Source organism: Pyrus communis, chromosome 13 (genome assembly GCF_963583255.1).
Source record: "Pyrus communis chromosome 13, drPyrComm1.1, whole genome shotgun sequence".
Classification (NCBI taxonomy): Eukaryota; Viridiplantae; Streptophyta; class Magnoliopsida; order Rosales; family Rosaceae; genus Pyrus; species Pyrus communis.
Genome location: NC_084815.1, coordinates 17,090,964 through 17,107,400, shown reverse-complemented (window position 1 = coordinate 17,107,400; position 16,437 = coordinate 17,090,964). Strand labels below are relative to the sequence as shown.

At 37.2% G+C, this 16,437-nt stretch overlaps 2 protein-coding genes across 2 annotated transcripts; one reads left to right on the top strand and one right to left on the bottom strand.

Moving 5' to 3' along the window:
- The first annotated feature begins 4,411 nt into the window (after positions 1 to 4,411).
- Positions 4,412 to 6,780, top strand: LOC137712046 (cytochrome b561 and DOMON domain-containing protein At3g61750-like). Its single transcript, XM_068451193.1, has 4 exons — positions 4,412 to 4,645; positions 4,751 to 5,156; positions 5,659 to 5,945; positions 6,427 to 6,780. Exons 1-4 carry the CDS (start codon positions 4,412 to 4,414, stop codon positions 6,718 to 6,720), a joined length of 1,221 nt encoding a protein of 406 aa, XP_068307294.1. The 3' UTR covers positions 6,721 to 6,780.
- A 5,250-nt stretch (positions 6,781 to 12,030) lies between these two features.
- Positions 12,031 to 14,875, bottom strand: LOC137713086 (nucleoside diphosphate kinase III, chloroplastic/mitochondrial-like). Its single transcript, XM_068452337.1, has 7 exons — positions 14,720 to 14,875; positions 13,866 to 14,003; positions 13,111 to 13,148; positions 12,964 to 13,014; positions 12,688 to 12,855; positions 12,498 to 12,610; positions 12,031 to 12,346 (listed from the first exon to the last, which is right to left on the bottom strand). The coding sequence occupies exons 1-7, from the start codon at positions 14,802 to 14,804 to the stop codon at positions 12,223 to 12,225; spliced, it is 717 nt and encodes a 238-aa protein (XP_068308438.1). The 5' UTR covers positions 14,805 to 14,875; the 3' UTR covers positions 12,031 to 12,222.
- Between the last annotated feature and the right edge of the window lie 1,562 nt (positions 14,876 to 16,437).

The window sequence follows — 16,437 nt, the reverse complement described above, 5'->3', positions numbered from 1 at the left end:
TTTGCGCTTATCATTAAAACTGTTCAAATTATGAATTACTCTATAAAGATCATTTTTGTAAAAAATGAATTAAAACTAATATCGTTTAGTGAATTTATTGTAGCAAATACATAAACGGTTTGCTTTTACCAATTTCATTTATTTGTTTTTATACAATTTAGTAACTAAACAACTTTAGTTTTATTTGGTTTCTTTTTGTGGAGGCGATTTTTAGAGTGATTTATAATATGAATGGTGCTAATCATAAACACAAAGTTTTATAAATCTGCAACGAATAATTTTGAGTAGAAACTCGTACTCATCATTTAATTAGCCAAGTATTATTCTTTTGCATTCTCAACTTTGGATCACATAAAAAAATTCATACTTTATCTTTTCAATATTGTAATGTCATACATCAACTTACGAATTCCTTGCAATGTCAGACCTCGTTAGTCAATAATTTGGCCGCTAAATGATAATGTGTCAACTTCGGTTCGTACGTTTTTACTGATGTGATGTCAAATTTACGCCATGTGGACAAACAACTAATTAAAATTATATGAAATTATGAAAATAAAATACAACCTTTAAATTATATTCAAAAGACTTAACATTAGTAGCCCCCAACCCGAGTGTGTTAACCCTTCCACTCCTCTCTATCTCCATCTTCCTTTCTATCCCTCCACCCAAGCAAATTAAATTGTATCATTTGGTGCCAATTTCATTTGAAGCATCAGCTTAGAGCATTCCTAATGGGGGGCTCTATCCTTTATGAGGCTACTACATTTCAAGTTTTAGGGAGAAATTTCATCCCCAATGAGTTGGAATATGGGGCTAAATCCGTCACTGGGGAAAGCAACTTCCTTTCTTAGGTAGTATAAATCGGACTACATCTAGCCCCAAAAAACAATGGGTCCAATAAAAAGTAGCAACCTATATGAGCAAAATTCTATCACTCTCTCTCTCTACTTGCGAATATGCTTATACTCTCCTTTTATTTTATTTTTTCAAATTCCTTTTTCTTACTTTTTTTTTCTTGCAATTTGGCTAATTAATGATTTTTTTTTTAAATTCCATAAGAATTAAAATTTCAAATTGATTTAACATTCATGGGCATTGGTGGGTGAAATTTTCAAATATTTTTTTTCAAAATTGTATGATACTAATTTACCAATTGGTGCTAGGTAAATTGTTGTGTTATACGTGAAAATTAAATTATTTCAGAGGGCGAAGTGGGAATTTGTTTCTTTCAACGGATGAGATTGAGATAAGAGAATCTAATCCAACGAATGATTCATCAGTAATGAAATCTAACGTTGTCACAATTCGAACTTTTTAGGTTGAAAGGTTCATAATTTTTTTTTAAGATTTCACGTCCAAAAATCAACTTAAGAAAAGCTAACAAAAAAAAAATCATTACTTAATCAAATTACTATATAAATAAATATATACAGCCCCATATAGAATCCAAAAGATATAGCCCCTCATTTAGAGTGATTCTTTTATAAATCCACAAAGATTCATTGGAGCTCTAAAATAGGCTATATCCACCACTTTTCCAACCCCATAGAGCTCTTACAGCCGCACCAACCTGCTCATACCAATCGAATCATCCACACTGCACCACCGTTGTTCTTTCGTTGAACCTCTGCACCCTTGCACCATTGAACCGCCACTAGACCCATGAGATCATGACCCGCAATCTGCTTGACCTGAACCCACTTGCTTCTTCCCCGCCACCACCACTACGATTTGACCCACGAAGGCCACCACTAGTCACCAGACCAACAACATCTGTCGCTCGCCTGAAAGTCACCAAAGTCGCAGTCGCACCACCAGACCCGAATTTGTTCTTCAAGAAACAACAGCAGCCTGACCCGACGCCACACAACTGCTCCGTATTACTAAACTTGTTGATGCCCTGACATTTCCCATATTTGATAGATCATCATTAATAGTCAAATTAATAGATTAATTAGCGGAAGTCTGAAATTGCAACAAATATACAAGTTGATGTATGATATTGCAATGTTTAAAAGATAAGATATAAGTTTGTTATGTGACCAAAAGTTGAGATAGTAAAATGCAATACAATTGTATGATGTTAGAATAATAGTTTGAAAGCTAAGATGTACTGTGCAATGTGCATTACGACAAACGTGGCTGGCTTGTTATCGGCCCATTAATAATACAAAGTTTTAACGAAACACTCCCAGTACTGTTCACTTTTAACGAAAAACCATATTTTTACCTTTTCCTGGTACTATTCACTGCACCTTTATTTGTTATTTTTCATTAAAACTGAAGTTTTTTTTTTAGATTTTTCGTTAGTTTTCCTAATTAATAATGCATGTACAGCTCCTCATCAAATTGATTAATCACAATTCACAAAGACCTGTTTACTCCCCCCGTGCATATAAAGGGAGAGGAAAAACTATGTAATCAATTTGAGGATTTACGTCAGAGAATGTGCAAGCTTAAAATACGTTGTTAGCATCTTCCTTGATAAATTAAGTTTTTGAGACTAGTGGTTGTCTCACAAAGTTGGACGTAAGAAAACTTGTGTGAGTTGTTCATGTCATGTGACATGTTGAGTAGAAGAACTTTGATGATGGTACATGGTCCCAAATTTAGTAACAAAATTAAGTAAGGTTCTAAAAGATGCTAGGTGCTAGTCGGGTGGGGGACTGGGGCTTAGCGCCTAGGCACCTAGGTGGATTAAGCGGATTTAAGTATATTTATTTTACATATTTAGTACAAATAAATGCTTGCTTATACTTAAAACATACATAATTGCATTGGGATAAATAAATTGTAAAATATAATGATATATAGATTATATGTAAAATCTATTCAATTTTTTTTCTAATTCATTTTTAAACTTATATATGGGTACATTCTTTTTCTTGATTTGAGAATGTATCCATGTCAAGTTTAATCAAAGAAATTTACTAATGTTATTAAGCCTAATATCTATTATTTTTTGTGTGGTTTTGAAGAATGTACCCATATTTTGGTACAATAATTTTTTTTAATTTAATGAATGTACCTGTGTTTACACACACACACACAAAATATATTGGAGAGTATAATTTATATTTTAATAATTTTAATCCACAAATTATGGGTTTTTTTTAATTATTTAAAATCTCATTAATACAAACAACTATAAATTTCAATTTTTAATTAAAAAAATATAGTAACCTACATAGAAATACATTATCACATTAATTTCAAGGACTTCGATCAAAAATTGAAAACCAACAAGGTTTCAATAAGAGAATATTGATAGTTAGGGACCGTATCCAAAGTGTCCCTTATAAAATATTAGAACATAATGAAAAAATGGGGAACAAATGTATAATGTGTGTTCATCTAAGTATTAAATAAGTCTCTTGTAATTTATTGAAAAAAATAAAATGCAAAAATGAAAGTTATCGATTTTTTGTTTAAGTGAGAGTTGCGACCTAGGCGGGTTTGAGCGGGTTAGGCGGGCGCCTAGGCGGTCTTGTTGGGCACTTAGACCTGTCTAGGCGCCCTTTCTTAATGTTGAACGCCTAGGGATTAATCATGACGATGAATAACCGTCTAGTGCCTAGGCAAGGCTTAGATGGGGCGCTAGGCAGGCATTTTTAAAATAGTAACATTAAGTTTAAGTCATCTATTGATTGGATTTGACGCAAAATTTCTAACATTGTCTTATCATATATTCATGTAGTTAACAAATAAGTTGAGTTCTTGCGTTTTCAAGTGTTAGATTATTTACAAAAGCTTATAGATATTTAGTTTTTTATGAGTGTCTTTGTGTTTTATCCCTAAATTTGCGTTTGGACTTTGGATTTCAATGGCCTTTGTGTAAACCAGAAGAGCTAGCTAGGTTGTTATAATTTAGAATAATGATCATATATTTTGATTATTATTAGGAGGAGGAACTACTAAATTAAATGTGGAGAGGGAATTGTATATGCAAGTACGATGCAGAGACCTCGTTGACCTCTTCTCTACTCTCTATATCTCTCCAGGTTCTCAGAATTTGTGGTCATAAAAAAGAGTACCAGACGATTGAGTGGCCATTGGAAAGAAAAATGGCGGGAACCATCCATCACCTTCTTCATGGCCATGCATGTTAGAATTCAAACCCTAGGAAATACCCCATCATTTTTTTCTTTTCCACACCCTCATGACAAACCCTAATTCAATTCCAATATCATAATTTTTTATTTTGTAACAAAAAAAAGTATAAGCTTCTCCTCTTTCTTTCTTTCTTTCTACTTCTTTCTTTTATGGAGGGTTTATTTTTAATATTTACGTGCAAATCAAGAAACATCGAAGGGGATCATCGTGATCAACATGCAACTTCACAGATTAAGATAAATTATTTTTAGCTATTAGCTAGCTTCTTTCTTCTTGTTGTAGATCATATGGTCATATGGTGATGATGGGGAATTCATCAAATTCCTTGATAATGTTGTGCTATGTTTTCATGATCACGATGATGATATTTTTATTAGAGCCAAATAAGAGATTGGTCAATGCTGGTCGGAATGATATCGTAGTACTGCCTAATTTTTGCACAACACGTTTAAATGTTCTCCAGCCACCCTACCATGATATACCGAAATCCATCTGTTCATCCCTCGATTGGCACGGCTACCGTATTAGTGTAAGCGATCGTATATTCTCGATTATGAACTAAACCCAATTTCTTCATTGACTAATTACGTTTTTATATGGCGTGATATGACCATGACATGATGTGATATAACAGTTCTTTCAGGACAATAACGCTGTTCTTACTGTTGTACTGTCGGGAATGAACGAGAACAGTTGGGTCGGAGTCGGGGTGTCAAAGGACGGCATGATGGTCGGTTCGAGTGCCGTGGTGGGATGGATGAACAGAGACGGCAGATCGGGCACAGTAAAGCAATATTATTTGAAAGGACGTACGAGGAATGATGAAAGCATACCAGATAAAGGTGAATTGAAATTCACTAATGTTACACCCACCATTGTTGTCAAGGACCAAATCATTTATCTAGGGTTTCAACTCCAGTTTTCCAGTCGTCTTGATCGTCAACCCTTTCTGTTTGCTGCCGGGTATGGAAAGCCTGGTGCTAACAACATCCTACCAACGCATAAATATAGAAGCGCCTTGTTAGTTGATTTCCCTAAAGGTTGGTTCATAAGTTGATTTATTTTCTCATGTTATTTACTCATTTTCTAACAGTTTAAGCTTTTCGGTAAAGAGGCGGTGAAAAATGGAGCCTTCGATTTGCAAAATATATGTTTCACTATTTCTACGTTTCTTTCATTCTCCACGATAGCCTGCACATGATTGACTCATTTTCTAACAACTTTAGCTTTTGAGGTCTAGTGATAGCCTGCAGTTTTGCTTTTATTAGGTTATTTGGGTTCTTAAACATGGTCTTTGATTAATCGATATGCTAGAATTTGCAGTAAATTAGCAATATATATGCTACTTAGCACTACAGTATAGCGTTGTACACTGTGTGATTGACTTTCATAAATGGCAAGTTAAGATTGATACTAAATTATTAAGATTGACTCATTATGTGGTTTAGGTCAAATCCGCCCACCTCTTAGTGTAAATATATCGTTGTACGTATATAAAAAATGATATATGTGTTCTAATTATTTGGTCTCTGCTGGATGCAGGAGCCATTCGTATAGGGTTTGTAGACAGCAGGAAAGTGAAGATGACCCATGGAATACTAACTATTATTGGATGGGGCATAATAATTCCATTCGGAGCATCAATGGCCAGATATCTTAGGGAGTGTGAGCCTTTGTGGTACTACCTTCATTCATCAGTTCAGTTTATAGGTTTCTTTGTGGGGCTTTCTGGTGTGGCTGTTGGAAGGACACTATATGAACTAGTACATGCTGACTTTAACAGCCACAGATCCATAGGGTACATTGTGCTTGCACTCAGTGTTCTTCAGGTAATCCTTTCTTTAATTCTTAATCTCACGTGTTGCCTCAATTAAAATTTTGTTACATTGTGTCCCATATGATGAATTTCATGCATTTTTTAGTCTGAAAATTTGCATGCGTTTCGCACTTGATCCTTCAAAATGAGTGTGTCTGACGTGTCTATCGATACTTTGAATGTTAATTAACTACCGCTCAAAAAGGTCTGGTGCATGCACAACTTCTTATTTGAAAATCCATCATCAAACCATACTTTTCTATGATTTCCAAAACTCAATTATAGAAAGGGTTTTTATTGCAAATAGTTTCTGAAATTGACTCACCACATCAAGATGGTTTCTGAAATTGAAAATCGATCAATGTAGTCTCTGAAAATGGGTGTCGCATATTAATATATATGGTCATTCCGTCATAATTCTGTTATGTGGTGCTCTTTTCTCTGAACTTTTTTATTTGAGTTCTTAAATTTGACTTCGGTAGTTGTGATCACAGATATGCCAGTTTATCATGAGGCCATCCAGGACCTCCAAAGTCAGGAAGTACTGGAACAAGAGCCATCAATGGGTCGGGAGATCGGTGGTCGTGCTTGCTCTTGTCAATATTTTCATTGGTCTCTTTTATGGAAATGGAGGGAAACCTTTTAAGATATTTTTTTTGTGCGCCTTTTCTACTTTCGTTTTGTCCCAAATAATTTTGGAAATCCGGCTCTTGCTTCAGAGGAAAAGAGCAGCACTTACAACTACCGCTGATGAGCCTCCTCTTTTTCAAGTTCCTCCACGAACTTAGCATTAATTCCACTACTATTTAGTAAATTATTTTTATTAAACTTTCTTATGATGGTCGATGTTTATGTACATATACGAATTGAGATCTTAACAATTAGTGTTATTAAACATCAATCATTTAGCTTCCCAATGTTCTTTTTTTTTTTGGTCATCTAATCAACAGGAAAAGGGGATTCGAACTAAGGATGTCCGTACACCGCTAAATCAACATCTAGTTGGTCTTTGGTTTTTGTACAATGTTCTTGATGGTAAGTAGTGAAGCAAAACCATACGAACATAGTTGACATGTAAAAATATCAATTGCCTTCCCTCAAGTTCTCATAGGCCAGACGGAGAATTTTGCAAAACTTTAGTTGAAAAACGGCAATAAATCAATTCAACGTTAAAAAGAAAACAAGGGTTGGAAAACTTGCTAACTCTTGGGCCACGTTTTTTTACCGGACTTTGAAAATAGGAACAATAATTGGAATCCTTTCCATGATAGTTCTTGAATAGAATGAAGAGTAGAGAACATAGATTCGATCATCAATCGTCAATTGCGGGGTTTGATCATAATTAGGGTTAGGGTTGGGTCTTATGAAGATACACAAAGTAGAGATCGGCATAAAAACAGTCGAACTAGAAAACCAAATTGAACCTGTTAAAAAAGGTAAAAAATCGCGTTAACGAAAAAAAAGCCAAAACCAGTTCAGAAACTGAATGGAACCAAATGGACCAAATTTGGTTATAGTTCTTACTTCTCAATAACCGGTTTGAACCGAACCAGACTGGTTTTAATATAAATTAATTTATGCTATAATTTTACATAACTATCAGACCCTGACTTGAATTTCCTAGGCCCAAACCTTTTAGTCTATTCCCCTCTAAGCCCAATAACTGAAATAAAATGAAAGCCCAAGAATCCAATTTAATTTTGCAACCCTAAGTTCTCCTTCCTCATCCATTATCCCAATCCGCAGCCTCCATCTCATAATCCCCCGAAACATAAGGTTTCTTGCCCATCTCCAATCCTCCACCTTCCTTGCATGCACATCCGCCATGAGCAAACCCGCTCCATCTGCTTCAATTCAAGGAAAAAAGATAAGTCAATTGGTGGTGATGGCTGACCCTGTTAGATCAATAAAAGCATCTAACATGCCTTAAGTAACATTTTGAAGATCTAGAACACGTCGCACTTCAGTTTCAAACTGTGTAGTGCAGAGATGCAAATGAGATATATTGAGATTCGTCACGTTGTTCTACGTGAATGTTGATGTTCTTATTTCCCTTTAATGATGAAAAAACTGTCTTTATTAATAATCCATTTTTGTACGTAAGCGCGACACAATTGGCACGTAGACCGCACAATAAAAAATACACAAATGTAAGATTTCGGGCTCGTATCCAGTTATAATTGTAGTGTAGAATAGATTGAATCGAGATGGGTCTCGGGCAAACCAACATGGATGCATGAAGTGATCTCGGTTCAAGGTGGTTGAGTCGAGTTATGGAGTTCACCGGGAACTCTAGGTTGCGACAGAGATAGATTTCTTGACATCAGGGGTTGTAGTGGATGGCTGGGGGTGCTCTGTAGGTGCACCAGGGCTGTGCTCAGAGCCTGGCGACGATCCACGAGCTCAATAATATTGAGGTGGTTGGCGGAGAGCATCGAGCTCGTGACTATGGTTGAAAACATGGGAGAGTTGAATTGAATCTTGAAAAATCTGGTGAGATTATGGTTCGAAATCTCGACCACCTCGTCGGGGTTGACTGGGATTTCGTCGGGGACGACTACAGGTCGTTGGGGCTGCAAGGTTTCACAAGAAAACATGAACTAAGGGGCTGGGTTCGACTGCGGGGAAAGCCCAGGCGATGGCCTGTGTCCGAGGATAGGAACGACGCAAAACGACGTCGTTCTGGGTTTTAGATGGGACCTGTAAGGCTCCAGCGGCGAGGCTCAGACGGCTGTAGGCCGTGGCTCGCGCGTGTCATGGTGGAAAAACCCTAATTTTGTTTCTTTTCTTTGGTTTCTCACACAATCATCAAATTCACAACAAATATAATATATAAAATAATGCGAACACAATTGTTGACCCTAAAAACTACCAAACCTATGTGGCGTGCAGACTGAGTAACTAATAAGTTAACTACGTCCTTCGGTTGTGTGCAGGGCGTGCCAACTCTTCGGCCGAGCTCGGCCGGGGAGTAAAATATGTTGGTGTGCGTTGGGCTCGCTGTTGACTTCTTGATCTTGCAACTGCAGCCGAGGAAGGAACATGTCTCATCCTTTGGGTTCTAGAGCCTGAAGACAAGGCTGCTAGTTTTGCGAAGTTCAATTTCAAATTCGGCTTTCAATGTGCCGAATGTAGTAACCTGGTAACACCTCACTTCGCCGAGAAGGCTGATGAGATGACTTCTACCAACAAGGACTCGGAAATCCTTGTTAATCCTTGTTGATCGAGACTTAGATAAATAACCAGTTGGTCTCGAAGCAGTTATGTCTATCCAAACTAAAGGTGCCCATCGATCAGTTGATTCTACGGATCCAGTGCTATCTATCCAAACTGAAGATGTCACCAGTTGCATTCATAGTGCTGTTTATCCAAACTGAAGATGTGTTGGCAGAAGAAAGGGGAGAAGGATAAAATCTCAAGGGTTGTTGAGAAGTTTTGCGTAGGGCAATTTGTGTATTGATTTGGAGGGGCCCTAAATGTTGCACTACCTTCTGTATTTATAGTGAAGGTTAAACTCCACTGCTTAGCGCAGCTTGATACTCATGGAGAGTCCTATTTGAATTCTATCTCATGGAATTGCATCTAAGCTATGCGCTATATCTCGTATCCTTTAGTTGAGGATCTTCATGACAAACTGAAGCATATCCTTCAGCATAAGACATAATGCCACCATGGACTTTCAGCCCATCACACCATACCAATTAAAACACTACTCCACATGTTTCAGCAAAAATCTCCCTAGTCTCCTTGCGCCCATAGACTTTTAAAAGAGGACTTTGAAATTTCAAAGTACCCTTATCACTTCAAACCCATCTGACAACGTCCATCACGGTGCAAAAAAAAAAAAAAAAAAAAAAAAAAAAAAAAGCCTAGCCTACCTAGGTTTCCTATTTTATCATTATCCATGACCATTATTTTCCTTTTGGTGATGTCAAATCCCACATGCTGATCTCTTATTCCGAGATGTTTCAATCTACACGTCCATGGCTAGCAAACCCAAGTTAATTTGAACTCTGTTGTTATTGCTTCCCATTGGAGATAACTTGAATCTCATTTATCCTGTTGTATAAGAAAATATCATGACGAATCATATTAAAGATAATTATTATGATAAAAACCATAATATTATCTTTCAATAATAATAAAATTATTTTCAACTTTTCATCCGACGGTTGAGAGCTATGCTTAATCAACAGCCTTGATCGTATGGACCGATTGTGTACATTTGAGTCCAAACAACAATTTAAGCAGAATCTGAAATTCAAAATGCCAAAATTTGGGGTTTATGCATGGCGGTGAATGTTTCATGCAATCAAGGCTGAAAAATATGGACAATTTGGACCATGTTTTAGAAGATACTTGGATTGCATGATGAGAATTGCGAACTGGTTTGTAGCAGAAAATACCTTTATGATTCCTTAGCGTAGCTCCAAGAGAATGAGCTGCGATTGATAGTGTTGTGGCCTATTTACCGAAGGGAAAGAAAAGGGAAAGGAAGGGGGCCAGCGGCAATAGAGAGAAAGAAAGATAATAGAGCTCAAGAAATTGTAGATACGTTTCGATTGTGCCAGTGCTTTTTATTTATAGTAAACCATAAGGAGAGATATACTTGCCCTACAAGTAATAAAAAACCTAATAGGATAGAATCACTAGTTTACATATGAATCCTAAACCAAATCTACCAAGGATATACACAATCACACAATGTTAAATATTAATATAACAATAAAGACCCATTTTACAATTATAGAGAGATAAAATTGTAAATACAAAAGCAATTATCATGACATCACCTGCCACATGTAGAGAAGCTCCTGCTTATGAAGCCTCACGAAAACCTCCGTCATAGCGTTTGATCTCTTCTCATCCATCGTGAAACATCCACGAAGCCCCCAAACGGCGCAGCTGCTGTAGAATCGTTCTCCCGTGCTTTCCTTCCATTCCCAAACCTTGGCCACGACTCCTCGCGGCCGTTGTCATGTCTGGTCAGCTGTTTTTTCCTCATGAGCTTCTTTTCCACAACCACCTGCGTCGCTATCCTGGCTTGATCCATTCCAGGCACCCGCACAATGTTATAACCGGACATTGTGTCCTCGATAGCAGCAGTTAGAGCACGGCCTATGAGAAGGGTACCGGTTACATTGGGCGGCGGCCAAACAATCATAAACGGCTTCAAGCCGTTGGCATCCACCGAGGATAATCCGCTTTCTCCCACCTCTCGTACCATGACTTCTCTACGGCGCAAAGATGGTACCTTTTAGTCACAATACTCGCCAACCTTTTCTTCTCACCTGACAGAGTCTCCGGGTATTCTTCGTCTTCGTCATCCCAAGTCCTTGCATTCCTCATCTTTTTACTGGTCGAAGTAGAAGCAGCAGCCCATGCTTGCCGCTGCAGAGCTTTGTCATAAGCTTTCCTTTTTTTTTTTTATTCTTTTTCTCAACTCTCTTTTGCCTTTGCTTCCTTCTCCTTGCTCTTCAATTCTGGAACCGGAAGACATCACAGGCAGTGGAGACAGTGTTGAAGGCGGCAGATTGAACACGATACTAAAGGCAGGAAATCGCTGGGTTGAAGGGGAAATGGAAGACGATTGCGTAGGGACGAAGAAAGAGATTAAACCCTAGTTTCAAACTATCCAACTTTTTCCCAGGAAGTGAAGGAAAATTCCAATCATATGAATAGGCCCAGGCTAATCTTTTTTTTTTTTTTTTTTTCCTGCTAATGCGTTACTTGCCAATATAATCAGAAAATAAATTGTTCTTCATATCATGCTTAATAATTAATAGATTCCGTCCAGCACAATATTAATGGCTCTTCTGGTCTGGTGCAATTGCCATCGACAGAATTAGCCGCGATTCTGATGGCGGCTGAGCTATGGGCGTTGTTTTGCTCACAGCATTCGTGTTGAGAAAGTGTTCGTTGGGATTGACTCTGCACTTGCCGTCAACCTTTTATCGCGGCCAATGTGAACACTCGTCCTACGGTTGTGCTTCTTAGTCAGTGCAAGTCTTTTTCCTAAAGATTTGGTGAGTGAAATCTTAAGCAACATCAACTCGGCGAAAGTGAAGCAGTAAATCAAATAATACACATCTCCGCAGTTACAAATCAAAACTGACGTAAACGATTATTAGAAATCGGTGAAGAATTTTATTGAGTACTAAACACTAGCATAAGATTTCACTCACCCCAAATGGAATTTAATTTTATTCTAACAATAATCTCCACTTTCACCCCACACTTCATGTGGGCGACCTACATTGCCGGAAAATCAAGGAAAACAAAAACTTTGATTAGTTGACTCCATAGATCCACTTCTCTTGGTTGCTGGTGTAACTAACCAACTCACTTGGTGTAAACCACAAGTTGATTTCGTCCTTGGCAGTCTCTGGACCATCGCTGCCGTGGATGATGTTTCTGCACAGCATTGTGGCATCGAAGTTAGAATTGGAGTGAACAATATAGAGAGATTGAAAACTAAATAGAAGATAAAAGGTAACTGAATGTAGTTTGAGAAGCAAAGTACTAATGCAATAAAATTATCAAAAACTCAAGATCGAGCTATTACCTTCCAACAACAACAGCTAGATCGCCTCTGATAGTTCCAGGTTCTGATTTTTGGGGGTCTGTAGCTCCAATAAGTTTTCTACCATACTTGATCACACCCTCTCCTTCCCAGACCTGCAAGAGTTAGGAATATGAGATTTGCCAGATGAAAGGATATTGTCATATCCAAGCATATAATCAGTCCTACAAACCATTGCAATAACAGGGCCGGAACTAAGGAAGTCACAGAGGCCACTAAAGAATGGCCTCTCCTTCAGATCATGATAATGCTTTTGCGCAAAATCCTTTGTAGGAACAACCACTTTAATGCCTACAAGTTTAAAACCTTTCCGCTCAAATCGAGATATGATTTCTGCAATCTGGAATCAATGGAAAAAAAAGGCTTAGCACAAAAAAGGTATAAAACATGTCATGGAAGCCATGGCACATGCTTCAGGGAACAATCTTAGGTCAAACAGTTAACTTACCAGTCCTCTTTGAACTCCATCTGGCTTGATAGCAATGAAGGTGCGTTCCAACTGATTAGAGAATGAAAAACTTGTAAATAAATAGAATGGAAAGATGTATTAACACTTAAAAGTGAGAAAAAATGGCACAGAAGGTATTCAAAGCACCTCTGCAGCATGAACCTCCTGGTCGACGAGCATGTAAGCTAGAGAAATCAGAGAAAAGAAAGCAAGGATGTGCTAGGATTTAGTTTGTAGAGACTGAAATTAAAAGAATCATACTGGCCATGCTATTACAAAGATTTTGTCTAGTAACTTTAATACCAGAAAATGCACGAAAGCTTTTCAAGTGTGGATGTGCATGTGCACGCGAGAGAGACAAGAAAACAGGAAGGGGAAGTAGAGAGAGAAGAACCCATAAACATAAATAGGACTACATAGAATTTGATTAGTGCAGAGGTTTGACGGTAGGTAACATATCTTTTGGGGTTCATGTATAATGTCCGGTTGGAAGAAATTAAGGAACAGAGTCAAGTCAAGAAAACATCCCAAGCGATACAATTCCAACCCATTACCATGCTTAAGCACAGTATGATTATCGTTGAAGAGGATCCGGAAGCCACAATGCTAAAACTTGGGCAAGGGACAAGGCCCCTCTTCATTTGGACCCAAACTTATCGACATCAAAGATAATGTACTGTATTCTAACATCTAATACCATCATGTCATTCTAAAATGTTTATATCACACTTTTGAAACATAATCTAACAATCTCAAAAACACGATTAGACAATTAGAATAATTGCATTAGGAGACCAGATATGCATGAACAGCACTAAAAGCAGATTAAAAAACAAAAAGAAAAATCATATCATGACAAAAAGAGTAAATGGAAACTGAAATAAAGTTTTATTCCTCTATACCTGCGGCAGGAATGGCAAGGGCTCCAGAAATCCATCCTCTAGATGCATTGTCAGAACCAGCTCTTCCAAAACTTGAAGCAAACAAAGGCACCTTCGAACCCAACGCTGCTGCTGCTGCGGTAGCTACAGCTCGCCCTTCTGCAATGTGGACAACATGGTACACGATAAAAAAACTTGCACTCCGGTTTACACAAACACAAGCATCATCCTAAATTTTTCGTGGGTCACGATAAAAAAGTGAAATAATCACTGATTTTTGATGTGGGAAGGGCCTAACACATACAAAGCCACGACCTTTATATGTACAACAGTTGATAGAAAGCAATGCCGCTTTATATGTACAACGGTTCCTACTTATCAATCATGGAATCAAAAAATCAAAGAATCAGTACATCAACCGTCGGTAGGTGAGTCCCACAAGATCGGTGTCCCAATACGTGGACCATCCATGTCAAATCCAGAGACGACAGATCAAATCAAAGAAGAAAGCAAAACCCAATAATAATTTCCCAAAAAATAGAAAAGAAAAGCAATGATTCATGTAAAAAAATACTTCCTTTTTTATTGTTTTTGACGATAAAGCAATTCATGGAAAGGTAAACAAAGTTGAACCGTCCAAACAATCCAATAACTAGAAAATAATCCAGTCATTTCTTAGTCAAGATCGAATTCTTATTCAATTTCCATGAAAACAAACAGATGGCGTATAGATCATTGATCGAGCTCCGAATTTGTGACAATCAAACACTTGATTAAAATCAATAAAGTAGAAAGCTGAAACAAAAAACGAAACGAACACGTAGAAATCAATGCTGAAAAAATAAGGTGAAAACAGAGAGGAGATGAAATGTTACCGGAGTAGGAACGGGAGGAGGCCTTGGGAGTAGAGAGGAAGTACCTCGCAGCTCTGGAAGCGGATCTGCAAATCTGAGACCTCATTTTCTCAGTTCAGCTCAGCTCAGAGAGAGAGAGAGAGAGAGAGAGAGAGAGAGAGAGAGAGAGCGCGATGAGAGAGTAGGTGAGGAAGTGAGAGAGCTTTAAGCTTGTGGTTTAGTCAAAAAACCTATCCGCAGTATAAGGAACGAATGCCAACACGGGTGCGAAATTGCCAATGCGATACCATGCGTAAGAGCCACCTACCCGGTCTATAAGGCTATCTCCAATCGATGGTTGGTCAGAGGGTTCGTTTTAGTTCTTTGTTCTTCCAAGATTCTTTAAGATATTAATATTTTAATGAACAGTACATGATCATAGTTGCCTTCGTTTCCAACCGAGGGTCAAATGGCCATAGGGCCAAACATAATTTATTATTTAAAAACTACAACTTAAATGTTGTTTAAGTTTCATGTTGTTAAATATTTTTTTTATGTTGTATAATTTTTATGTTGGTTAATGTTATTAATATTGTTTAATTTTGTTTCATGTTACTTAATTTAATTTAATGTTGTATAATGGCTTAGGAGGTTATAGAAAAAAATAAAATTAAAAAAAATATGAAACAAATTTTGTAAAATAGAAGTTATAGGAAAAAAAAATAGAATTTAAAATAAAATGAAACAAATTTTGTGAAATAGAAGTTATAGGAAAAAAAATGAAATTTAAAAAAAAAAGAAACAAATTTGTAAAATAAAAGTTATAGGAAAAAAAAAATAGAATTTTAAAAAAATATATAGGAAAAATAGAAGTTATAGGAAATTTTTTGTAAATAAAAAATAATAATAAAACTGTTAAAAAAAATATTCAAAGAATTCCAGTCGGTTATAACAGATAGGAAATCCAACATAAGCAAAAAAAAAATGGCCAGCCCCGGGCTGGTTGGCTGGCTGGCTGGCTGGATGCAGCCAGCCCTCTAGCCCTCTCCGATTCCATGGAGCACTCTCAGATTCCAGAGCCCTCTAGCCTAGCCCTCGGTTGGAGACGATTTTCGAGCTATTTTCAGCCTTCTGGACCCTTCGGTTGGAGATGACCTAATTGGCAGGAATTGGCCCATTTAGGAACTATGACTTTTTGGATTATTATTTAATTAATACAAGGGTACACGAGCCACTTAGTATTGCGGTGGTATTTTTCTAAATTTGTAGAGAAGTCATGGTAATTATTTTGCCTTTGTTTTCAGATGTACGCGAATTTGGTTCTAACAATTAGTGCTTTCATTGATAGTTGAATTCATATTTCCCTAGCCAGCGACTTCTGCTATGAGTGACAATGAAACGCAGAAGATCCTGAAGGCAGAGCTTTAATTGATGCTCTAAAAAACAAATCTTCTGCGATTCGAGACAACCACCAATTCTAGTGACTCACACGAAGAATACTTTATGAATAGAATTGTTGTGCTACTATCCATGATCAAGGCTCGAGTCTTCCTAGAAAAACACAAAAGGGAAGATTTATGATACTTTTAGTTATTTTCTTCCAATAATTTTTATTTTTTTTTTTTGAAAAGTTTAATTCGCTTTAGAGTGAAACAACTAAGAACACAATCTGACTAATTGTTATCGTTTTGCAAAAGAGATGTGTTGATCACACAACCCTTCTCTTCAACGTGTCTATGTTATTTTGCTGCAATCTTATA

Excerpts from the sequence above, each read along its gene's own strand:
- LOC137712046 (XM_068451193.1), top strand. The coding sequence starts at position 4,412 with ATGGTGATGATGGGGAATTCATCAAATTCCTTGATAATGTTGTGCTAT. Across the intron at positions 5,157-5,658 it reads GTTAGTTGATTTCCCTAAAG|GAGCCATTCGTATAGGGTTT; the intron begins GTTGGTTCATAA and ends TGCTGGATGCAG. Across the intron at positions 5,946-6,426 it reads TTGCACTCAGTGTTCTTCAG|ATATGCCAGTTTATCATGAG; the intron begins GTAATCCTTTCT and ends TTGTGATCACAG.
- LOC137713086 (XM_068452337.1), bottom strand. The coding sequence starts at position 14,804 with ATGAGGTCTCAGATTTGCAGATCCGCTTCCAGAGCTGCGAGGTACTTC. Across the intron at positions 13,015-13,110 it reads AGGAGGTTCATGCTGCAGAG|TTGGAACGCACCTTCATTGC; the intron begins GTGCTTTGAATA and ends TTCTCTAATCAG. Across the intron at positions 12,347-12,497 it reads CTAGCTGTTGTTGTTGGAAG|AAACATCATCCACGGCAGCG; the intron begins GTAATAGCTCGA and ends AATGCTGTGCAG.